At 31.4% G+C, this 27,133-nt stretch overlaps 1 protein-coding gene and 1 long non-coding RNA gene across 4 annotated transcripts in view; both read left to right on the top strand.

Annotated features, from left to right (window-relative positions):
• The window catches only part of LOC134680915 (uncharacterized), a 499,914-nt gene that overhangs the window by 47,252 nt on the left and 425,529 nt on the right, over positions 1-27,133 (top strand). The gene's annotated exons all lie outside the window — the stretch shown is intronic.
• Positions 5,964-27,133, top strand: part of LOC134680913 (HAUS augmin-like complex subunit 5) — a 409,805-nt gene continuing 388,635 nt past the window's right edge. The window contains exons 1-14 of one of the 3 annotated variants that reach the window (XM_063540206.1): positions 5,964-6,066; positions 7,012-7,140; positions 7,696-7,758; positions 8,383-8,415; positions 10,184-10,365; positions 12,563-12,722; positions 15,429-15,510; positions 17,197-17,282; positions 17,793-17,957; positions 18,900-18,981; positions 19,388-19,542; positions 20,341-20,503; positions 23,927-24,007; positions 25,811-25,959. In XM_063540206.1, coding sequence (XP_063396276.1) covers positions 7,022-7,140; positions 7,696-7,758; positions 8,383-8,415; positions 10,184-10,365; positions 12,563-12,722; positions 15,429-15,510; positions 17,197-17,282; positions 17,793-17,957; positions 18,900-18,981; positions 19,388-19,542; positions 20,341-20,503; positions 23,927-24,007; positions 25,811-25,959 — 1,520 coding nt within the window. In that variant the 5' untranslated portion in view covers positions 5,964-6,066; positions 7,012-7,021. Of the gene's footprint in view, positions 6,208-7,011; positions 7,141-7,695; positions 7,759-8,382; positions 8,416-10,183; positions 10,366-12,562; positions 12,723-15,428; positions 15,511-17,196; positions 17,283-17,792; positions 17,958-18,899; positions 18,982-19,387; positions 19,543-20,340; positions 20,504-23,926; positions 24,008-25,810; positions 25,960-27,133 lie in introns of all 3 variants that reach the window. The other 2 variants (XM_063540207.1, XM_063540209.1) reach the window with 2 other exon arrangements.

A 27,133-nucleotide genomic window follows, 5' to 3' on the forward strand; every position in this document is an offset into this window, starting at 1 on the left:
ATTTTGGTCTCTTGTGAAGAGTTGTCTCATTGGCAATCATACCAAATCTCCTTTTTATATGACACTGAGATATACCAGAATTATGTTAACCTTGAGATTTTTATTTACTGATTGTGTGTTATTGGGTTGCTGTCATTTTATAAACAAGTACCCACATATCTCTGTTGAAATATATATGTTGAATTTATTCACACATTCAGGTTTTTCTTGATAGAATAATGCTGCGTAATTATAAGGAAGCTTATGAACATGGGTTCCAAGTGATGAAGTTGAATTAACCCCGTCCAAAAATTTACTGACTCCATCACGAGTTGGTTGACTGTGTTATGGAAACAGCCGTCAGACTCGCAGATGAGTACGGAATTCATTGTCTCTGACATCATTGAATGACAAATATCATCCATTGTGTACCTATCTCACACAAAATATGATGAATTAATGCAATAGTGGAGCAGGATATGTTTATCCTTTCGGAGTTATGCCACTTTTGTGTAGTTTAACATATCCTTTCGGAGTTATGCCACTTTTGAGTAGTTTAACATATCCTTTCGGAGTTATGCCACTTTTGTGTAGTTTTAGTCTTTACAGTTTACTATGTTTAGTGTTTTGAGAACAAATTTTGTTTTCCTATTATTTTTTTTAGTTTTCCTTTGACCTTTGAGATTAAAACAAATTGAGTGTCCCCTTGGTATCTTCCGACCCTTTTTTAAAAATATGATATCATAGAATCAAATGTGCTTGATCGCTAGATCATACATGGACCCCTTTCTTTCTTTTTTTTAGAGAACTTTAAAGGATATTTTTTATGTTTTTGGCTTTGAATTAAGTGTGAATATAATTGCAATTTTTCTCATACCTTTACTTGGTGTCTGTTTTGTTGTGGGAATATAATAAATACGCTGCCACGTCTGGCCTGCACATGTGTTTTCGTTATAGATGTTTTCTGCTTTGTATCGATTTGATGAGACTTTTTCAACTATAGCTTTATAGATTGTTTCTTATGTTGTACTGTGACACTTCTGTCTCAGGTTAGGGGAGGGTTTGGTGCCATCAAAATAGTTAATTAGCACCGTCATATTCTATATGTGCCTGTCCCAAGTCAGAAGTTCTTGCCGTTGCAGGGGCGGATCCAGCCATTTGAAAAAAGGGGGAGGTCCCAAACCAGAGTAAGGGGGGGGGGGGGGGGGTTCCAACTATATGCTCCCATTCAAATGCATCGATCGGCCAAAAAAAGGGGGGTCTCAACGCCCGGACCCCCCCCCCTTTGATCCACCAATGCGTTGGATCATGTCTGTCATATTTGTTTTTCGTACATTGTTTTGTCATAAATTTAACCGATATAGTATTCATAATTGAATTCTTTTCACATTTCTAACATTCAATACTTTTCTAGCCGACTATATATACATTTTGGGGGTTTCTCAGTGTTGAAGTCCATCCCAAACCCTATAGATTAACCGGTACAGTTGTAATGCAAGAAAAGGGGGAAGAATCGCTGCACTGTCGGGTTGTCTCCCCTTTCCCTCCAAAACGATTATAAACTTAAATGTCGGGGGACTGACATCTTTCACTGGGGACTATTCTCGCTTATATTGTATTCTTGGATTAGGAATCTAAATTAGGCCTCGGACAATATATTCGCTCTGTGATCTGGAGAATACTAGCTCATCTGGTCTAGGTTATACCTTCTTCTGGCGTGTCCCTCATCTCGGACACTTGCACTTTCGAGGCCTGGCGCTGGTGAATAAAATATAATGATGTTTCAATTATTTATTCCAAACAGCAATCTACATCAAAGTGTGATATTTGATCTGTGATCTAAATAGTAAACTTTGTTTTAACTTATTTCTGTTAATGAAAATCTTTTATAAATTTAACTTAAGTTTTAAATATCTAAGTTATTAAATCAGAAGATAAATTCTTACTTTAAAATTCATTTGAAAATAGTTTATACTTTAACAATTTACATACCTGGTGAATAAAATATAATGATGTTTCAATTATTTATTCCAAACAGCAATCTACATCAAAGTGTGATATGTGATCTGTGATGTTAGGAGTTTGTGGTGTTCCCTTTTTATCCCCAACATCACGTGCTGATTGGAATTATTTTATTCACCAATGAAATTTAAGCGTCAATTTTGAATATTATGAAGTTACTTTTTATTGGTCAACTTTTCTCTTTTTATGTTATAGATTTATATGATTGACATATATTTTATTTAGTTACGTAAAAGTAATTAACGGATTATCAAAATCTTTACTTACTTTACAGAATTGTTAAGTGGACAATAGAAACACTTTAAGGGTTATTTTCCTACGGCAAATTACAAACATTTTTATTCTTTTAAAAGATGACAGTTTATTTCATTTATTTCTCAACGTCATATTAATAGCTATGATCAAAAGAACTCTAGAAATTAGATTTACTTTAATATTTACAAAAAGACGGAACTATTTATAACTTAATCTTACATCGCCTACATTGTCTTGGAGCTTTAGCAATGCAATATAATTCAATTTTATTTATTTTTTAGTTTATTTATCTAAGTTTACTTTATTTTATTTTCCTTTTCCAACATACAATTTTCCATCATTATACAGTATAGACATATATATATATATGCGATCAATGAATGTTTTTAAATGCATTTTAGCATGTCCTACCATGAGTGTTTTTTCCTCAATCATGTTTAATTAATTGTTTGCATGGTAGTTTCCAGTATAAAATATTTTACGCCGCATATGCACATCAACGAGAACAAATTAACAATACTAGTAGTGGGGGGATCGTGATTAGGAAAAATCGACAGAACCCCCAGTTCCTGGTACACATAATAGGTTGGTTATGTAAAGGGGTGGAATAAGGATAAAAATTTACATTGACTATGAAAAAAGAGGGTAAATTGGGTTAGGTAGAAATATTAGCCTTGCAACGGACCACATGTATACGGACCCATCAAAGAGTTGTTGCAACTTCCAAGGGCTCTTAATGTCCAGAGAATTAATCTGGTACACTCTTTAGACAAGACACCATTATAAAAACCCCCCTTCTGCACGGACGTGATGTTAATTTATATACATCCTGCATACCATATAGAGCATTCCCATTTTGGCACAGGTTTTACTGAAGATCGAAATTAAAGAGACCAAGAGTGATCAGTAATATTTCTATTCTCATTGCAGTTTTTTTTATTAATCAATACAAATCTGCAATGACTCGATCTGTAGTATGTTTCACTGAGATTTAAAATTGCTTTTTAATTATGTATGGTTCCAAAAGGTCAATAATTTTTACATGTTTATACGACTACAATTTTTTTTTTTTTGGGGGGGGGGGGTCCTTTAATGCTATGATGTCAAGACACATTTAGTTTCCGGACAATAACTTTAGTTTAAGTGAATGGATTTCTATGAAAGTTAAACACAAGGTTTATAGCCACAAAAGGAAGGTTGAGAATAATTTTGTTGGGTTATAGTCCCAACCAGGGGCGGATCCAGGATTTCCAGTTAGGGGGGGGGGGGGGGCGCAATTTGTTTTTTCGAAAAAATTTTGAAGTTTGTTTTAGGTAAAATCATTGAAATATTCTTCTCAAGGAGTGAAATGTAGATATCTCGAACTAATGTGTGTTAAAATTAGCGAGGAATAAAGTTTCAAGCTGAAACCACCTTAATCCACACCTGACAACAATCTACAGATAGACGTGCGGACAGAAGGACGCAAAGTGAGACGAGACAGATCACAATTGCTCACCTGACCAATATATTTTTCAAACGAAAAGTTCTACTTTTACCAGCGATTTTTAATTGTCCTTTCATACTATCTGTTTTTTGTTTTTTTTTAATTTTCGGAGGTCGTGCCAGACTTTACTGTGTTCGCCTCAAACAACTAAAATCAGAATGAGATACATCTACGCAATTACATTTATTTTCTTGGGATCTCAAGCATACAGTAATACGGTACAAAATTCGGCTAAATATTTAGGTTGCAAGTGAGAAATAAATACAGACACAGAGATACTAATTAATAAACTAACCTGTCGCTTGAAACAGTATTTCTATCTTTCATTACGGATACTATAAAAGAATCTCACCTGCCGACTGTTTTCTTGACCGTGTCACGATGAAATTGTGAAAGTAAGTAAGGAATGTTTTGGAACTTCGATTATCAAACAAATTGATTATAAAAACCGCAAATACAATGTAACATTTGCTTTTACTGTAACTGCTAAAAACCTATTATATTTGTCATCAAACGCAGCTCCGCGTTTGACACCTTCCTTTGAAATTATTTTAGAACTTTTATAAAGCGTAGGTCACTTGATTAGTAGTCACGTTGATTCGATTAAACTGACTGTTTTATATACTTTGAATGTTAAAAAAGATTGATTCAATGTTCTCTTTTGATACTTAAATATGTTGAAGTCAATCCATACTTTGCAAATTTTAGGGGGGCGCACGCCCGCCACGCCCCCGCCTAAATCCGCCCCTGCCAACAGTTTAGGAATAAGGGTCCACAAAAGAGCCCGAAGAAGCATTTTTGTAGTTTCCAGACATGAACTTGTGGGACGTTTTATGGATCTCTTTGAAATTATACAAGCTTCCATACCACAAAAGGATGGTAAGGATTGGCTTTTCGGGTGGTTATGGCTTAAACAGTGAAGGAATTAGGGCCAAAAAGATGGAAACAACAAGGGTTTCCTGGTTAATGGACAATAACTTTAAATGTACAATGTTAACGTTGTGTTTGAATTACCTCCATTACACTGCTTTTAAATTATGTATTATATATAAAGAAATATTATATGATCTTCAGGTGATAAGTTGTCAATTCATTTTTAGAACCTCCTTTTAAAAAAATGCTGATTAAGGTATATTAATTTAAGCCATGATAATTAATGTATGTCATTTTCTATTTCAAGACTTTTATATGATATATAAAAAAGAAGATGTGGTATGATTGCCAATGAGACAGCTATCCACAAAAGACCAAAATGACACAAACATTAACATTGATGTATTTAAACGGGTAATTGTAATTGCAATTAAACTCCATTGGAAATTTGAAGATTCAATATTCAGATTCAATATTTTATTATTATTAGTCTCACTACTTGCAATACATACATACACAGTAGATCACAGTACATACAGAGAATTTACACAATATAAAACAGACAATATATATATGATAAATATGAAATACAACTACCATTCTAGTAAGAATTATGATCGAGAGACTGTGAAATAATTTCTATCAAAAACTAGTTTAAATACATACGATTATTAAAATTTATTTAAAAATATAAAAAGGTATTTCTTCGACTTGAAAATATAAAACACTTAGGACAAAAACGGACACAATATTCGCGCTTGATACAAGTTTGAATTAGGATTGTAATTAAATATTTGACTGAACATAATATGTTTCTGACACAGAATAACTGTAGTCAAAGAACTTATAATTGGTTGTATATTCATCTTTTTGGTTTTTTGCAATACACTATGCTGTTGCAAATTGACCCCCCCAAGAAAACAATATTTTTTACCGCCCCCCCCCCTTTTTTTTTGCTTTTGTGCAATACACTATGTCTCTGCTTTTGGTGACGAATTATCATTAGAGGATCTGGATTAAGGTCATTTCATTTCGATATTATTAAACCTTTTATACCATTCTTCTCTATTTTTTTTATATTTTGTCATCCAATTATTCTCTATATTCTTTATTTTCTTCAGTATTTTTCTCTAATCCAGGCTCTATATCCCCCCTTTATTTTCTATATTCTTTATTTTTTTTCTGTTTTTTTTCCTATACTCTGTATTTCTTATTCCTTTCTCCTGCAGTTTTTCTCTAGTACTATCTATACTGTAAATCAATACAGACCCTTTCTCCTATTTGAAGACGTATGTAACGGGGAGAAGGGTATTTCAATTCCGGAAAATTTTATAAGCTTAACCCGTTACGTTTTTGTATTCTATAGGTGTTTCTTGAGGTTATCTCCCTTCTTTGGCGGTAGATTTTCAAGTTTTTTCCTGAGCACTCGAATATTTGATTGATGATGTTAGGTATATATTGTAAAGTTTATTAATGATTGAACCAGCAGTTTCATTCATCATAAACCGTCAACTCTAAATTAAGCAAAGAGACGAAACTGGACCCAAAAAGACTAAAGGCATAAATTTATACATATCTATCTATGATTTTGGGTAAGTCAAAAGTAGCTTCATCAATCTTTGTTTATGCGACAATAACATGAACAATGACAACAATTTAAACACAATTGAGAAAAGTTTTGTGAAATAACTTAAGATGTTTTAGATGTTTAGGCCATGGAACCAGTTTGGCCTTCAATGTTTTGGCCAGACATATTTTACATTAAAAGTATACACGATTTAGTAATACAAATAGTTATTCTCTCAGATAAAAATAATTAGTACATTGTATCGCATGTTTCAAAAGTTTTAAAAGTAAGGTTCTTTCCTGTAAAAATGGACAAAAATCACAGGTACCAAGATTTCCTGAGGACAGCAAGAACTAATTAATTATACCCCCGCTTTATAAAAGGGGGGGGGGGGGGTATACTGTTTTACCTCTGTCTGTCAGTCAGTCCGTCCCATGAATGTTTTTCTACATAACTTTAGGTGAGTTAAAGGTTGTATACAACTGAGTGGACAAAATCAAATTCAATTCAGGTGTTAGTTTACAATGGTTTATCAGTCTTCATGATATGATGAACTATAAAAACTACAGGCCCAGAGATCAATTTTTGAAAATTTTTAGTTAGATTCTGTTGGCCTGTAGATATGATTTTTACAGGCCCGAGAGCAATTTTACTAGCCTGGGCTGTCTGGGCTGCCACTCAGTGTGAGGACTGGTTTATTATTACACCAACAACAGGAAGGAAAAAAAGTGCAAGCCATAGATTTGTTATCATTTCACCTGGTCAGAGAAAACATTATTTTTGAACAGATCTAATTAACCTGCATATATAATAATTATTTTTTGTGCAGAAAGATAGCAATGGCATCTGATGAAGATGTAGCATCTAGATTACATACCTGGGCTTTACAGGAGATGCACTTCCACCCACAGGGTAGACATGTTAATACACCTTTACCCAATGCCAGCCAGTTCAAACAGTAAGATAATATATACATTTCGCTACTTAGAACTTTCAATTTCTACATCCGGTGAAAAGGTCGCAAAACAATGTGTCTCACAAAATACCATGAAACAACAATTTTTTTTTATAGGAACATGATTTTATAGCTGTAAAAGATAGGCAAAAGATACTAAAGGTACATGTAGATGCAAAGTCATCATGCTCATATTGAAAAAAAAGTGAAAGACCAATAGACTAACAACAGTCATGACAGTACATGTGTACTGAACACAACATAGAAAACTAATTATATAAAGACTGAGCAATGCAAACCACACCAATACTGGGTTGAAAAACTGATAAAAGGTGCTTGCTATTTAGAGATGTTTTTTAACTTAAGAAGATCAATTATTCTGGCATGTATAATGGATATCATGCAAGAATATTTGGCTTTCATCTTGAAAAAAAATCTTAACCTAATTCATTTTAATTTGATAAAACAATTTAAGTGCTCTCTATAGCATGTCAAAATAAAACAGAGAAAATTTTATACATATATTTTTATCAATATTTAATTATTCATATCTTTCAGAATTTTTCGTGGTCCTACAGCAGATTTCTGGAAGTTTGTTCTATTAAGAGTTAGATCTGCACAGTATGTATAGATGTAAGAAGATGTGGTATGAATGCCGCCAATGAGAAAATTCTCCATCTAAGTCACAATATGTTGAAAGGAAACCATTATAGGTCAAAGTATGGCCTTCAACATGGATCCTTGTTTGTCCGAACATCGAGCTATAAATGGTTCTAAAATTACTAGAGTAAAGCAATTCAAACAGGAAAATCTAGGGCATTAGAGATTGCTTATTAGGACAGATTTACCTTGATTAAAGTGTTACTGAAAATTTTGAAGTCAATCAATAATTATTATTAAGTAAGACAATGTAAGATATTACTGTAGCATGGACATTATGACAAGAAAATTATAATATTCTCAATCTGAAAGAAATAATGTTTTATGAACATCTAATTTAATGTACCATGTGTAATGGGTATTTGTGATGGGTGTGGGCCTTTTGTCTGCTGATTTGAAGCGAAAAAACCCATGTCAAAAGCCGTTATTTACACATCCTTTGTTTCAAAACCTTTTAGTTATAGCATTCTTGATGAAGGTACATCCAGAAAAAAAGATAAGGGAACACCAAATTTATAAATATTTGTATCATTACATGTAATAATATCAATTTATTAACAGACTAATTATTTTTCTGATTTTCAGGACAGTGAAGAAAGTGAAAGGAAATTTGGGATTGTATCCTTAATTTATCAGTACTGTTACAGTGTAGGAAAAAAATGCTTGTTTATGTTGTTACTAATCTGTTAATGCAAATTTATTAGCATATAGCTAGTCATTTGATAAATTGACTATTGGTGAAGTTGATATGGGAAAAAATTGTAAATGTTTCCAAGTATACTATAGTCAACTCTCGTTATCTCGATGTCAGCCGGACCAGAGAAATATTTCGAGATACATGTAGTTCGACTCTTACGAAAACCGGTAGTTTGACAGAACAAGGGACACAACTCTTGCTTAGCTTGGTAAAGTAAATCCAGGTGAATATGGGAAGGGGATCGATATTCTGGTATCAGATCGATGTATTTGTGTGTCATGGTCTTTCATTATTATAATAACATTATTTTTACTTTTCAATTGTTTCAGTTACAATTTTTTCCTATAACTTTTATCCAAGAGAGTAATTTCCAATCGATAGTTTCGTACTAAAGTTGACAAAATTATTAATTCTCGGATACAAGAGATTTAAAAAAAAATATAGATTTCTATTCATTTTGTTTTATCTCACTCTTTCTTTTCAAAAGAAAATACAAAAAGATTAAAAACGCCGATTGAGTAGTTTTTAAGTGATCATCAACGGAAGTCATAATCCTTACTTTATACACACCCAAGTTAAGCTCATTAGTGTAAATCACAATTAATTGTTTTGTAAACATTTTAAATACTTTTTCATGAAAATTAACAATGTATCACTAATTATTTATAAAAAATTCTGTCGAATGACATACATTTATATGGAACAAAGTTCGGTACCACGTGAAAACTTCGACTCATCCGAAATTTCGAGTCAACCGAGTTCGAGACAACGAGAGTTAACTGTTTATCTATAAAAAAAAGAAGATGTGGTATAATTGCCTATGAGACAACTGTCTACAAGAGACCAAAATGACACAGACATTAAAAACTATAGGTCACCGTACGGCCTTCAACAATGAGCAAAGCCCATACCGCATAGTCAGCTATAAAAGACCCTGATATGACAATGTAAAACAATTCAAAGGAGAAAACAAACGGCCTTATTTAAATAAAAAAATAAACGAAAAAAAAATATGTAACACAAAAACAAATGACAACCACTGAATTACAGGCTCCTGACTTGGGATAGGCACATACATTAATAATGTGGCGGGGTTAAACATGTTAGCAGGATCCCAACCCTCCCCTAACCTGGGACAGTGGTATAACAGTACAACAAAAGAACGAACTATAAAAATCAGTTGAAAAAGGCTTAACTCATCAGATGGACAAAAATACAAGTGGATGTGGCGGGGGATTTGTACATCCCGACAACAAAAAGGCACTAGGAACAGATCTGAGAGTACTTGCAGTTATCTGACAGCTAGTTCAAAGCCACTAACAACTAATAAAAAAATCATGCATCTAAGACTAAGCTATCAATTGTACACATCCAACATCCAATGGATTTAGTGTAAAGACGTCATAAAAAGTCAGAGAAAAACATGATCTTGTGCAATGTACAAATGTACTACTCTAAATTCCGTTCAAACATTCATGAGACTGCAATCCAACATAACCATCAAGCAAATTAAAGGGAATGTTAGGAATTGTGCTATAAAATATAAATAAGGACATGACAAGGAATCACACTGTAGTTTTGTTCACATTCTGACCACACATAATTAAACATAATAATCAGAAATTAAAACTACAATTGTTAATATAATAGACTAGTGAAAATAGAATTTTATTCCTTAATCATATTAAGAAAAAGACATGCAGATAAGTCATATAAAGTCAAATACAAAACTGGTAATAAATTTGACGAAGAAAAAGAGAAGCTTCTGGAACAGAGAAACAAGTTAACAGGGGAGGTAACTTCATTGTTTACTGATATTAACCATCTGGAAAATGACTTCAAAAGACTGGAACACGAAGTGGTGGAGGCAGGTAAGTGGATGACTAAATAATAAAGAAATTAAATTAGATAATTGATTTTTTGAGACTGATGACAGTAAAAATTCATAAATTTTTGTTCATTTTATAATTTCACAACTGAAAGTTCATTAATGCATGTGTATTAATTTAAAAAAAAAAAATAAAAAAAAATATTGATCACACAATTATTATTATTTTTTTGCTATTTGGAAATAAGGAATCAAATTCTATTCATTTATATACTACATAGGGTTAATCAATTGAGAGTCATTAAACAAAAAATTATTAATAGAAATTAGTATTGTATTTCAAGGAGATGTGATAAAAAGTATGTTTGAAATAGAATGAACTAATTATACCCACGCTTTCAAAAAAGGGGAGTATACTGTTTTACCTCTGTCTGTCAGTCCGTCCGTCCCATGAAACTTTCGTCTCATTTTTAGCTCACCTGGCCCGAAGGGCCAAGTGAGCTTTTCCCATCACTTTGCGTCCGGCGTCCGTCGTCGTCCGTCGTCCGGCGTCCGTCGTCGTTGTTAACTTTTACAAAAATCTTCTCCTCTGAAACTACTGGGCCAAATCGAACCTAACTTGGCCACAATCATCATTGGGGTATCTAGTTTAAAAAATGTGTGGCGTGACCCGGTCAACCAACCAAGATGGCCGCCACGGCTAAAAATAGAACATAGGGGTAAAATGCAGTTTTTGGCTTATAACTCAAAAACCAAAGCATTTAGAGGAAATCTGACATGGGGTAAAAATGTTTATCAGGTCAAGATTTATCTGCCCTGAAATTTTCAGATGAATCGGTCAACCCGTTGTTGGGTTGCTGCCCCTGAATTGGTAATTTTGTGGAAATTTTGCAGTTTTTGGTTATTATCTTGAATATTATTATAGATAGAGATAAACTGTAAACAGCAATAATGTTCAGCAAAGTTAGATTAACAAATAAGTCATCATGACCGAAATGGTCAGTTTACCCGTTTAGGAGTTATTGCCCTTTATAGTCAATTTTTAACCATTTTTCGTAAATCTTAGTTATCTTTTACAAAAATCTTCTCCTCTGAAACTACTGGGCCAAATTAATCCAGACTTGGCAACAATCATCTTTGGGGTATCTAGTTTTAAAAATGTGTCCGGTGACCCGACTATCAAATCAAGATGGCCGCCACAGCTAAAAATAGAACATAGGGGTAAAATGCAGTTTTTGGCTTATAACTCAAAAACCAAAGCATTTAGAGCAAATCCGACACGGGTATAATTGTTTATCAGATCAAGATCTATCTGCCCTATAATTTTCAGATGAATCTGACAACCCATTGTTGGGTTTCTGCCCCTGAATCGGTAATTTTAAGGAAATTTTGCTGTTTTTGGTTATTATCTTGAATATTATTATAGATAGAGATAAACTGTAAACAGCAATAATGTTCAGCAAAGTAAGATTTACAAATAAGTCAACATGACCAAAATGGTCAATTGACCCCCTAAGGAGTTATTGTCCTTTATAGTCAATTTTTTAACAATTTTCATAAAATTTGTAAATTTTTATTAACATTTTCCACTGAAACTACTGGGCCAAGTTCATTATAGATAGAGATAAATGTAAGCAGCAAGACTGTTTAGTAAAGTAAGATTTACAAACACATCACCATCACCAAAACACAATTTTGTCATGAATCCATCTGCTTCCTTTGTTTGATATTCACATAGACCAAGGTGAGCGACACAGGCTCTTTGGAGCCTCTAGTTTTCAGGAACTACAATACAAGGATTTCTGAAATTTGGTTATACCGTGTGATGCATTTTCAGATTCATCACTCGACAACTTCCTGTTTACCGAAAACACTTGCATATTTTTACACTATTAACATTATCCACTTGCGGCGGGGGTATCATCAGTGAGCAGTAGCTCGCAGTTTCACTTGTTTTTATATGTTAAATGAGTGTCGCTTTCAAATTTTTAAATGCTGAGATGTTTATTCAATTTAGTCAAATAGAAATTTAAACTTTAAGATTGAAAACATTTGGCCCTTAAAAAAACATGTCTCTTCTCTAGCTTGGTTGGAATGAACCTTGATACAGAAGGAAGATATAAAGAAGGGAAGACAACTTGAATTTGGGGTAAAAAAGTAAAAGGTCACTGTTACTAAAAATAATTTCACTATATTTTTTGCATTGTTAAAGCTCTTAATCACAATAATCATCTTTTCAGAGACCAGATACCAGACATCTTGTAATGAAATCAGCGTCTTGAGACGCCAGAGAGCTTTAGTACAGACATACTCATTACAAACAAATGATACAGCTAAACATTATGAAGAATATACCAAGAAAATAACAATACAGGCGGATAAACTTCTGAATAAGGCAAAGTATGTATGAAAGCCTGGTTTATCATATTCACACACACAGAAATTTTCATATTCTGGGGATTCATTATTATTCATTGTATACCATTTATGTCGAGCCTTCGACTTTAGTCGAAAAAGCGAGACTAAGCGATCCTGCATTCCGTCGTCGTCGGCGGCGTCAACAAATATTCACTCTGTGGTTAAAGTTTTTGAAATTTTAATAACTTTCTTAAACTATACTGGATTTCTACCAAACTTGGACAGAAGCTTGTTTATGATCATAAGATAGTATCCAGAAGTAAATTTTGTAAAAATAAAATTCCATTTGTTCCGTATTTTACTTTTAAATGGACTTAGTTTTTTTCTGCGGAGAAACATAACATTCACTCTGTGGTTAAAGTTTTTAGAATTTTAGTAACTTTCTTAAACTATCCTGGCTTTGTACCAAACTTGGATAGAAGCTTGTTTATGATCATAAGATAGTATCTAGAAGTAAATTTTGTAAAAAAATAAATCCATTTTTTCTGTATTTTACTTTTAAATGGACTTAGTTTTTCTGCGGGGATATATTACATTCACTCTGTGGTTAAAGTTTTTAAAATTTTAATAGCTTTCTTAAACTATCCTGGGTTTGTACCAAACTTGGACAGAAGCTTATTTATGATCATAAGATAGTATCCAGAAGAAAATTTTGTAAAAAGATAACTCCATTTTTTCTGAATTTTACTTTTAAATGGACTTAGATTTTCTTCCAGTTAACATTACATACAGTCTTCAGTTAAAGTTTTCAAAACATTTATTAGATTCATTAACTATCCTAGATTTTTATCAAACTTGGACAGAAGCTTCTTACAATCATATGATAGTATCAAGAGGAATATTTTTATTGATTTTTTTCCTCATTTTGGTTGAGCCTGCGATTTACAGCAAAAGTAGGCGAGACACTGGGTTCCGCGGAACCCTTACAAACTTTTTGTGGATTTAGTGGGTAAAAATAAACCATGCATTTAAATGTTCAACACACACATATTTCGAATTTTCCATAGGCTAGTTTGCAGACGTGTGCAAGACCTAGAAATCATATATCCACGAACAAACAATATTTCTTCAATCCATGAAAGGTACCCACGAAAACAAATGAATCTACAATAGTGAGTCAGACAGCCTCCTAAAAACAATATGCCTGATAATTAGAAAAATTAATTAAAGTTTCATGGTAATTTTAATCAGACAAAACAACATTCTCTAATTAACATGATTAATACATTTTCTGGAAAAAAGTTGACATCTCAAAGCAAATATCTTCATGTTACAATGTTCTATGACATGTTTTCCCCAAACATGACCCCAGTTTAACTGAGTCAGTTCATTCTTAAAAAGTGGTCTATTGATATTAAAGACACCTATCTGGAATTTGCCTGACATGACAAATGAATAGACAAAATTCATACCTGCCAACTTTTGAAAATGCCCATGGGGACAACAATTTCAAAGGTTACAATTCTTTGCGACGACTATTTTGCGCGTGCTGTTTTGTAGTTTAGAAAAAGTGTCATATTTGTAAGATGAGCTTACTTGCCTTTTTCTTAAGTTTATTTGCATGATTGTAGTTTAATATTATATCAGCAGAAAATATGAACATGTAGCTGTAAGACCAGGAATTATTTTCATGTGTAAGGATACTAAATAGTTGTTAACCTTTCCAATTTAAAATTATACACAAAGGACCTTTATCAGGTTGGGAACAACACCTAGGGATCCCCCCTCAATGTTAGGACATTAAAAACCACTTTTTAAGTACAAATGAGCACACATTCATATTATTTGAAGAAACTTTTCCCAAAGAACTATACATCTTATGATCTATCTAGTATTATATGGTCAACACCTGTCCAAGAATTTTGATATGTCCTTGGCCTTATATCTTCTTTATTATTCAAAATAAAATGACTCTTCATTTAGAAAAGCTGTTCCAAATACAATGTCAGAATTTCCAATTTTTAAGTTAATAAATCTACATTTTTCTATTTATTTTTTACAAGAGTGACCCCTTGACTAAGGGTAGTCCCTCATATAAGGGATTCCTCATGTTGATGTGGGTGGGGGTCCATGTGAAAAATAATGAATAATACATCATACTTTAAATGATCATGATGATTGAATGCATAAATGAAATTATGTTACAGCAAGTGTACATGTAATGTCAATAAATTAGTGAATAAACTACTATTTATTATATTCATGGTAATACTGCATCATTGAAGTTTGTCAATCAGCCATGCTTTTATTCTTATTCTGTGTAAGAACATCCTTGCAGATGAAAAATCATTTGCCATGTTCACGTTTTTACAACAAACACAAGTTCAATATCTAGCATGTTAAAATAATCTTGAGAGAAAACTTTTTTGATTGGCTGATTAATTTGATCATGAGAAACACACAATTTCATTGGCTGAACACGATTTTCCTCCATTGGACACAGTTCAAAATCGGGAACAACAATATTTTTCGTGTAGATTTTCACCAAATCGTGTTTTAGAGGGTTTTTCAGGAACACGATTGTGCAATCGTGACAAAGGGTCAAAATCGTGTAGTACACGCCTAAATGGTGAAAGTTGGCATGTATGAAAATTTTAAAACTCTGTTTTTTATCACAAATTTTTGGAAATGCTTTTTACATTATTACTTTCAGCTTGTTTTGAAATGACATCTTTTTTTATATTACAGGAAAGGATCAGAATATTACAGTAGAAAGAGAAGTTCTACAGACGATGACCATTATAGTTCTTCTCTAGAGACCAGACAAGGGGTAAACTGATTAATAATTTGTATGCATTGATTTTAAAAGCACCTGATGCAATAGAACTTATCCTGAATTTGGGATTCTGCCACACTTGACCTCAGAATTTGCAACACTTGAACTCATACAACAATCACTTTTATTTTGTAGCGTCAGACATTTTCTATTGTGATGTTTGTGGACCTTAAATGGCAGACAAATAGCAATAGGTGTATGAATGATTTGTTAAAGTGGATATTTAGCGACTGATGTCATAGTATTTTCATATATATTTAAGTACAATTAAAATACAGTCGACTCTCGTTATCTCGAAGTCAGCCGGACCGGAGAAATATTTCGAGATACACATAGTTCGACTCAAACGAAAACCGGAAGTTTGACTGAACAAGGGACACAACTCTTGCGTAGCATGGTAAAGCTAAAATAAATCCGGGTGAATATGGGAAGGAGATCGATATTCTGGTATCAGAACCATGTATTTGTATGTCATGGTTTTTCGTTATTATAATAACATTGTTTTACTTATTCAATTGTTTCAGTTACAATTGTTTCCTATGGCTTTTATCCAAGAGAGTAATTTCCAATCGATAGTTTCGTTATTCCGGTCGTTTAAAGTTGACAAAATTGTTTATTCTCGGATACAAAAGACTTTAGAAAATTTAGATTCCTCTTCATTTTGTTTTATCTCACTCTTTCTTTTAATAAAAGAAAATACAACAAGATTAAAGACGCCGATTTAGTTGTTTTTAGGTGATCATCAACGGAAGTCATAATCCTTACTTTATACACACCCAAGCTCATTAGTGTAAATCACAATTAATTGTTTTGTAAACATTTTAAATACTTTTTCATGAACATTAACAATGTATCACTAATTATTTATAAAAATTCTATAAAAGATAATCTTAGGTAAACACTCGTGGAAAAAGCATGTCATAAATCAATACAGTGGTCAGTGACTGGAAATTTATTTACACGTGTATTGTCAGATTAACTCTTCAATCCATTTAAATGCTGGAGGTCATGTTTTGACATATGTGTATAAGTTCGAGATAAATAATGAATTTTGAATGCTTTTGTTAACCTTGGGATTGTAAATATAGTTCGACTCAACCGAAATTTCGACACATCCAATTTCTACTCATCAGGAGTCGAATTACATACATTTATATGGAACAAAGTTCGGGACCACGTGAAAATTTCGACTCATCCGAAATTTCGAGTCAACCGAGTTCGAGACAACGAGAGTTAACTGTATAAATGATCCTTTAGATTCTGAAGCTGGAAAGTTTTTCATTTTGTAATTTTGTTACAAGAGAAATTAAATATAGTTGAATTATCTAACATCACAATACACTTTTAATAATTGTTGCATTTCAAATGACAAAATTTATGATAATATAAGATAAATCAAACTAACCAGTATTAGTTTCAACTTAGAAAGTTGAAGCAGCATATTTTATATTTTTAACCAAACAAAAAGTCAATGCAAAATCGTAGATGTCAAATTTGAAATAATTTTCTTAATAATCACTAAAATAAGAAGTAACATTATGAAAGGTCTTCACCAAACGTTTACAGTTCTTGGATCTCAATACACATTTTACTCATATTAAAGTCATTATTTTTAGTAGTTGGAACAGTTATTTCTTGAAATTTTGTATGTTGATGTCTCATTTTCATACTTAATTACAGAAACAAGTAAGAGAGACATGTGAAGCCATAGGATCTTTTCTTCAGAAAATGTTACAAGGAGAGTTTGGTACAGATAAAACTGTGTTGTAAGCTTAAATTAATGTTGTATGATAAATCAAATATAGAAGATAGAAAATAAGATCTGGTATGATTGCAAATTAGACAACTATCCATCAGAGACAAAATAAAACAGATGTAAGCAACTACAGGTCACAAAATGACCTTCAACAATAATCTATTCCATCTATGTTCTTAAAAAAACAATCTTTTTAGTAACAGTCTGAAAAAAAGAGGGACCAATATACTCAAAAAGTTTCCATGATTTTTGGGTACCATATACCCAACTTTCTGTCTGTCTGTTTGCCTTGTAATCACAACTCTTCATAATGCACTGAATGGATATTGAAACTTTACAGTTGTATATGCTTCACCAGTATGTGCATACAGAAATATAATCAAATTTTAAAATATTGATAAAAGTAGATTATTGAATATGCAGGACAGGAATAATAAGTTTATATATCACAAATAAATATATACTCAAGTTCTGTTATATTATATAAGTAGACGATATTTTTCCATTGTAAATATTTCAGTCAGTCAAAGAAAGATATAATATGGAAATCAGTGGAAGAATTATTAAGTGAGTTTAGTGTGTCACAGATACTGAATGCTTTGGTAACTAACACACAGGAGTCAGCTTTTACTCTAAGAGATATGACGTCTAAAGTAGACATCAGGAGAGATGCGGAAAAACTGAGGTATTTGCATAATTAGTGTAGAAAAGTAATTCTTCTCCTGTTTTAAACAAATACAACAAAAATGTTCATGCTAAAGGAACTTTCAACTTAAATTTGCATCAAAACTCCTCTTATGTTTTTACATATTTCGACATGTTATCAATTGTTTTGGATCAAGTTGTACCTGATAAACAAATGATGAAGATAAATTTAGAAAAGAATTTCTAAATCTCAAAACTTTAAAGAATTATTTTCATTTTAAACAGACTTCCTCTTGATTTTTCAAACCATCTACTAAAATTTACACTTAGATGTTTAAATCACACAAATTCTGATCTCTTATTTACTTACAGTCAAACCATTTGATTCTGATATGCTTTAATTTTGTATGAAAACAACCCAATATTAAAGCAACATGAAAATAAACTGCTTTCATTTATATGTACACTAGGCAATACTTTTGAAGTTTTGTGTTTGAAGTTTTCTACCAGATTCTACATGTGAATAGTTAATTTATTTAGAAAACTGAATTTTAGAATTAAATGCAATGAATATAAAATATTTACCAAGAAATGCTTCATGCATGCTTCATGCAAAATGTGAGAGTAACATTCTTTGATTTCATATACATTTAAGAAAAACAACAGTATTCAATTTAATACTTTGTGACTTATCAAGTCCACTAGATAAATTAGTGCATAAATATATTTATGCATGATTGCAAATTATTCTAATAAGTAATTTTAAATGTCAACATTAAGCTGGAGTGTAAAACTTTCAAAATTGTCTTATCTGTTTATATAGTTGAATGATTAATATTTACACTGTCAGATAAAACTTGATCTGATATTGAAGATTTTGAGTTCCAATCATGCTTTTAAGGATTATTGTTATGAAATAATGGCAGTTACTGGTATACATTTAAAAACAATGATTCATTTCTACTGTGTTTTATATTTACAGGTTTAAATATGAAAGAACAGGACAACTCAGAGATGAATCTCATCCTCCAAATATCCTACAAAGTGTTCACCAACTGTTAGAGGTAATCAAGATATAATTTTATTGTGTGATCTTTCAATCTTTCTATGTTATTATACCCCCATCTTTTTTTTAAGTAGGTTTTATAAAGTGATAGGGGTAGTTATCCATTCCTCTGAATTCTGTATTCTCTTTTTCCATCATAACAGCTTCAAAATGTTGAAGATGAAATACCAAGAAGGCTATCATGAGAAGAGAAAAGCAGACATAAGAATGCATTCAAAGAAAAAAAAAAGTTCACTGAGAACCTGATATTGAGCAACTCAAACCCTGCCATGGTAGGCTCAATTTGCTCTAGAAGAATCAGCAGTGTCACTATTTTTTTTAACATTTATACATGTTAAACATCATGTTCAATTTAAGATATTGATAAATTGGTTTCTGAATAATAATGGGTTTTTTTCTTATAGGAAAATCAAGTTAACCAGATAAAAAGATTTGTAGAAACAGAGAAGTTTTGTAACGAGACCTGGAAATTGGAACAACGATTTGCTGAAGTGAAGGAAGAAATCGATACTAAATTACAATTTGTCTTCAAAAACCATAAAGATTTAAAATTGGCAAGGTATTTAATGGACATGATGTTAGATGAATGGTATTGTCAGACAATAAAAGTATCAATAGCAACAAAACAAAGCAAAAAGATGTGCACCCTGAGTGATTAAATGGCAATTATTTTAAACATATTTCACACATTTAAAAAGCTAACCATATGACATAATTATTATAACATGACCCATATTATGCTCTTTGGTCGGATTGTTGTTTCTTTGACACATTCCCCATTTCACAATGTTTCAAGTCTCAATTTTATATATACCTTTGTTAATCGATTTTTAAGTTTCAACTAACAACCAATTACGAATAGCACTTCACTAGACAACATAAGTTTAATAAATACAGATAAAAAACCCACACATTTACTTAAGCCTAATCCATTAAAATGAATATAAACAGGTAGTAAGGGGGAGTTAAAATATTGATTTTTTGTCAGGTCTTTTTTCAGTATGCATTTATAACATGTATAACCAATTTGCAAAATTATCGAAAAAAAATATGTTTGTGGTTGTAAGGATATTTGAAAGTCTCTTCCTACCCTCCCACATACATTTTAATGGAATATATAGCCATTACAAAAAAATGCTAAATATCACTTATGCAACTAATGTTTGTGTTAATACAGAAAAGTTGGCACATAGTTATGTAACAGTGAAAAGAACCATGTTTGTGTCCAATGTAAGAGACACCAAATGAATATGTATACAAAATGTAAATTCAAAAACTTTGCTATTTTTTACTTCAGACATGTGTAAAGTGAACTAACAATATTCAATGATGTCTTACTTGTTTTGTTCTTTTGTAGAGAATTGATTGAATGTGATATAGATCTAGTGGGTAACAAAGCCATTCTTGCTAGTTTGAACTGTGAAGCTAACAATTTAAGGGAACTTATTTCAAAATCTTTAAAGGATAAAGACATTTTATGTGCCAAATTTCAAAGGATTCAAGATTTTAAACAAATAGTGGTAAGTTAAGTATGAAAGAGATATCAGATAATAAGAAAGGAAACATGTATAAATTCATGTGTCATTTTCCATGATACTGAATAGGCAAAATCTTAAGACCAGGGATGGGGTAATCGTAATCTGTAATCGTAATCGATTGTAATTGATTACATTTTTTCAAGTAATCAACAGTAATCTGTAATCGAAGACATTTTCGATTACATGTAATCGTAATTTAATTGATTACAGCCAAAATTTTGATGTAATCATCGATTACTTTTCGATTACATTTCGATTACTTTAGTAAAATAGTTTGGTGAAAAATAACCTATATCAGAGAAAAATATGTATGTTATCACTTTGTACATGTAGTACAGATGAAAAATTATGCATCAACAATACTTGAGAGTTAAGCAACTGCCTTATTTCTATCTATTGTCTGAAGCTGAGCAACCAGATCCCCTACCTATATTTACTTCATATCTAGCTTTTGAAACAAATGAATGTATGTGCTTGTCAATAATTCAAGAGCTTTAATATTTAAATAAGAAAATAGATTTGAAATAATAAAATAGATCTTAAATAAGAAATGTGTCTGTCTTTCATTAAGTTCTGTACTACATTTTTTTAAAGTGGTAATTAGTTTAGTTGTATTAAACTTCCTGAAAAGATCATTATCAATCAGAGTTTAAATTAAAGCTTAGTATAGATAAACAGTTGATTTCTTAAATGTTATGATAAACATGTATATATAAATTAAATTAAAAAAGAACACAAAATCCTTTTAACAATGTAACAACGGCAATGTATAGCAATTCTTGTTAGAAATAGATACATGTATCCCTTTGACATTATAAATATATTTTGTATATAATTTGATTGAAGAAGTTAACAAATCTTAACAACATTCTTGCCTTTACTAATGAGATGATCAAAGTCTTCTAATCAACAACAAACATACTTTGTTTTTATTTGAATTATCTTATGTCTAATTAAGAAGGAAATTTACAATATTTAGCCCCAGGTAATTGTACTCCAGTGGCAGTTAAATAATCTGTAATTAGGGTGGTTATCCAAATAAAAGGTTTAAATCATGCATGTCATTATAAAAATAAATTTTGATCTTAAAAATTAGCTGAACAAATTAATAATTCTACTTTTTTTAAAATTTCCTTAAAACATTATAATTAACTATGCTAAAAAAATGTTTTTGAAAGAGTAAATAAAAACAAAAAAGCTAACTGAAGTCAGTTAGAAAGCTAAATTTTTTAAAAACAATTAGTTATGATTGCAATGCAATGACAATTTCTTTCATTTATGTTGAAAGTAAAAATTTCAAGATTTTTTATAAATATTTCTAATCTTCATCAAGAGATTTGATCTAAAAAAACAGATATTAACTTATAATTTAGAAACATGCATGCTTTGAATGATGCATTTTGTTGAGATCATAATTAATTTCCACTATACAAATGTTGAGCAATACAATTGTGTTTGACTTATGTTATTTTTTGTTGAAATGTTGAAGTATGTAATTTACAGTAATCGAAAAGTAATGTAATTACTTTTGATAAAGTAATCGATTGTAATCGATTACATATTAAAATTTGAATATCAATTATTAATCGATTGCACAAAAATCCTTCATGTAATCGATTTTTAATCGATTACATTTGTCAGTAATCGTGCCCATCCCTGCTTAAGACACAATATTTTTTTTTAATAATTTTAATTTTAATTTGAAGCAAAAACTAGTAGCAAGCAGAATGGTTATTTATTTACTTTTTAAGATTACTATAAGTTAACTCCCAAACAAACAGATATTTGAAAAAAAAAATATATTGTTGTAATTGGTTACACTTTCTTTAATACATTTAAGGAGAAAATTTTCTGTGTAAATTTTCTGTACTGGGATACAATGTAACCATCTTTTATTAGTTTTCAATTTGACATGCCTGACAATACCATTTTTAGCTCACCTGGCCCAAACTTTTACAAAAATCTTCTCATCTGAAATTACTGGGCCATATTAAACCAGACTAGGCCATAATCATCATTAGGGTATCTAGTTTAAAAAATGTGTCCGACGACCCAGCCAACCAGCCAAGATGGCCACCATGGCTAAAAATAAAACATAGGGGTAAAATGCAGTTTTTGGCTTTTATTTCAAAAACCAAAGCATTTAGAGCAAATCTGACATGGGTTAGTATTGTTTATCAGGTCAAAATCTTATCTGCCCTGAAATTTTCAGATGAATTGGACAACCCATTGTTAGGTTGCTGCCTCTGAATTGGTAATTTTAAGGAATTTTTGCTGTTTTTGGTTATTATCTTGAATATTATTATAGATAGAGATAAACTGTAAACAGCAATAATGTTCAGCAAAGTAAGATTTACAAATAAGTCAGCATGTTTAAAATGGTCAGTTGACCCCTTAAGGAGATATTGCCCTTTATAGTCAATTTTAAACCAATTTTCTTAAATCTTAGTAATCTTTTACAAAAATCTTCTCCTCTGAAACTACTGGGCCAAATTAATCCAGACTTGGCCATAATCATCATAAGGGTATCCAGTTTGAAAAATGTGTCCGTTGACCCAGCCAACCAGCCAAGATGGCCACCATGGGTGAAAACATTGTTTATCAGGTCAAGATCTATCTGCTCTGAAATTTTCAGACGAATCAGACAATCTGTTGTTAGGGTGCTGTCCCTGAATTGGTAATTTTAGAAAATTTTGCTGTTTTTGGTTGATTTCTTGAATTTTATTAAAGATAGAGAACAGTAAACAGCAATAATGTACAGCAAAGTACCTAAAATAAGTCGACATTATCATGATTATCAAAATGGTCAATTGAACTCCTGAGGAGTTATTGCCCTTTATAGTCAATTTTTAACATTTTCCATTGTTACTACTGGGACAAGTTCATTATAGATAGAGATAATTGTAAGGAGTAAGAATGTTTAGTAAAGTAAAATCTACAAACACAATCACCATTACCAAAACACACAATTTTGTCATGAATCCATCTGCATGCTTTGTTTGATATTCATATAGACCAAGGTGAGCGACACACGCTCTTTAGAGCCTCTAGTTTTATTTTGAAAAGCTTCCTTTTTAGGCATTAGAAGCCTTGATGACCAGTATTGCAAGTGATTGAGTTTATCTACAGTATTTATTACCAGCATGTCATCATTGAGACTGTAAGTTAGAATCTCGCACACTGCAGATGAATTCCACTTATATCTTTATTAGCTAGGATTGACAGTTTTCCTACCAAAGGAATGGTGTTTCCTCTGGGCAATCCTGCTTCCTCTAACAATTAAAATTGGCATTCAGGAAATAGCTTAGAGTGCTGAAAATGGTTTGAAATACAAAAAATCAATGCATCAATCTTTATTCAATATTTTAGTATTAAATGCTATTTTCCTAATTTAATTTATTTTAGGAAAGAAAACAGAATTTGATACAGGTTCTTGCCAGACAGAATTATAATGCCAAATCTAGATTAGAAGATCAAAGGAAAGAGGTAAACAAAGTCAAATTTGATAGTAATCTGAACTTAGTACTGTAAACCAACTTATTTTCGCAACTTTCGCGAGTACAAAAATAATGCAAATATAAATCGTCGCGAATATGTAAACCTTGGATCTTTCCTTATTAAACTTCATCAAGTAAATAAAAAAATCACGAAATTAAATAGCCACGAATTGGTCAAGAAAGGGTAAAATGAACATTCTCTATGTCTGGCAAACCTGAGAAATACAAGAATTCATAATCTTTGAAGGTTTGGAAAGTATAATACATATTAATTCCAGGAAAAATTACTCTGACAGAAATAAAAAAAAATTAGCAGATGTGGGAATAACATTGGGTAGACAACCCACCAAAAACATTAGTAAACCAAACAGAATATTGACAGTTCATTACTGAATGAATACCAATGTTTTCTCACATAAGGCCAGCTATTTACCAGGTTTTGAATTTAAATTTAACAGAGAAAATTAAAAATCTTGACTATTTTTCCATAGATATAAAGAGCAGTTGAGGTACTTGAATTATGCACATGATCACATATGGTTTGTTTAGTTAAGTTGGTAGGCATCAGATCATATCTCAAGCAGTTCTGGAAAAAAATACAGTGGAAAATACATTTAATGAAGAAAAATCTCTGAATTGAGTAAAAGTGTGGCGCCTATTAGGCCAGGATTTTTTAATTTGTTGGTTTACAGATCCGCCGACCCGATTTTGCCGATTTCCAAAATAAAAATAAATTCGAATTTTCAGGCTTTTTTTTTATTCTCGCCGACCCTAACAAATGCATTATCCCTGAAAAATAATTAAAATATCCTTTTTTATAAAATGAAATGCATTAATCACTAACAGAAGTGATGACACTTTCTGTTGTGAAAAATGAAACTTTCAGTTTACGTTTCTAAAAATAGACAAATCAATTATTAATTATTGTTTGCGCAAATAATTTTGCGGAACGAAACCTGTGTTTAAAACCAATTAAACAATAAGTTCGTTTCCCTTATTTGTCACCAGTCCGTAAGATGCATGTTCTCATATAAATAGACTTTTCCAAATGTGGACAGGTGGTAGTTCAAGACATCAAGTTAAAATACTGAATTTTAACAAATCATTTGATACTTTCTTGTTTTAAAGATAATAAAAAAAAGATCGTCCATTTGGATAAAAAAGGGAATGCATGACAACAGATTTTTTACGTTTTTACTTTTTTTTTCTTTATCAGTTTTCACCAAGTTTTGATTAAAAGCTAAGTCAAATAACTGACGTGAATCTGTTTTTCTTGTTTGTGAAATGACGATTTTATTTCGTCTTTGTCAGTGTACCCCCCTTTTTTTACGGGAAATTATTAGACAATGTCATGCGATGTGTACAGTTGAGCAATTATATTTCATCAAACTAAAATTTAAGAACGATGAAAAAATAGTATGACAAACAAATTAGAAAGGTGAAATATATTTTTTATTTTGCATATCAGTTTTCTGTCTTGAAAGATCTTTTTTTTCTTCTTTTTTTTCCGACCGACCGACCCGACTTTTTTATGGAGAAAATCCGTAAACCAACAAATTAAAAAACCATGGCCTTACTTTAAAACACCCACAAATAATAATAAAAATATTCTTAGAATGCTGACATGCTTTGATAATTTTTGGACTGGTCAATATTATAGGTATAAACATGATTTTGTATAAAGAATTCATTCATATTGCCTTCTGTAACTGAGTAAAGTATTTGAATAAAATTCACAAATGAAGGTCATGACATAGTTAGTTAATAATTTATCTAGTGTATTTTTTCACAGATTGATCAGTACATAAACAAGTCATTGTCCACACACTTCACAGAGACCCAGACACTGACCAGTGGATTACATGGATCTGTAGTAGATGAGATTAATAAATTTACAGCTTTGGCCTTACCTAACTTATTATTTACTGTTGTCACTGAAAGGTAAAATATATTGCATGAAAATTTACTATAATAATGCTATAGGCTTTTGTCTTGCATAAAAGCATAATAAAATTACGATATTAAAGCATCCATGATGTGGGATTGAATGAGTCTTATAAAAGTTATCGTTTGTTACTTTGATATAATTTTCAAAATTGTAAAATGCTAAGGCAAAAGCAATTTTAATTGTTAATTACTTTAAGCATGCTTGATGAATTATCCCGTTCATGTTTTGCATTTGATTTTTTCTCTGAATTTAAAGTACATTTGTATATGGTAACTACATTTCTCAACTGAAAAAAAGAGGCAGAAGATACCAAAGTAGCAATCAAAACTATAATTAGTCCAGGAAAAAATGACAATTTTGTGTGGAAAAACATAGAAAAGATAACAAATTGTCTACAAAACACATCATAAAAAACTTATTTAAGACTATAGAACAATAACCATCAGGGTTTCCGCTGGCGGTCGTCATTTTCGCATTTTGCTAAAAAATAATAATTGTGGCGATCAAAATTCATCATTGGCGAAAGAATTTGGCGAAAGAAATATATATAACGATTTATTTTCAGTCATCTTGTTTATTTACTTTTTCGGGTTTCTCTGACTTTACCGATCAGACAATACTCGGAATTCACCTTGAACTCTTTAAGATTTTGACAGAAAATCAATACTCAGCTGATTGCATTCATAGCTATCAACAATAAAGGACTAGTTAATAAAGGTGTTGATTGTATGATATGACAAAATGATATGGTTAAATGGCTTTTGTCACATGTCACAAAAGGGATTTATTAACCACTTTGCGACGCAAGTGTTTGAAGCAAATTTTTTACGCTTCCTCGCCTTCTATTTATGATAGTCCAGAAAAGAAAATTGTTGTTATGACGAAAAATGTTCAAAAGCAAGAAAGGTCTCTGATTTAAAACTTGATCATTTAACTTTCATATAGATCATTGATTTGATTTTGTACTTCAAAGTCGTTTCAGTGACACACGTGTTTCGAGATAACTTTTGATAAATTTTTCGAGCATATAGTTTTACTTATTTACGATCGTCTAGAAAAGAAAACTGTTGTTATGAAGTGGTCTATTCAAAAGGGTGACATGAGAGTTACCCTTCAATGTAATGACTACACCTTTCACGAGGGATCAGTTCCAAGTGATAAGATGCT

The sequence above is a fragment of the Mytilus trossulus genome, chromosome 8 (assembly GCF_036588685.1).
Source record: "Mytilus trossulus isolate FHL-02 chromosome 8, PNRI_Mtr1.1.1.hap1, whole genome shotgun sequence".
In the NCBI taxonomy this organism is placed as follows: domain Eukaryota; kingdom Metazoa; phylum Mollusca; class Bivalvia; order Mytilida; family Mytilidae; genus Mytilus; species Mytilus trossulus.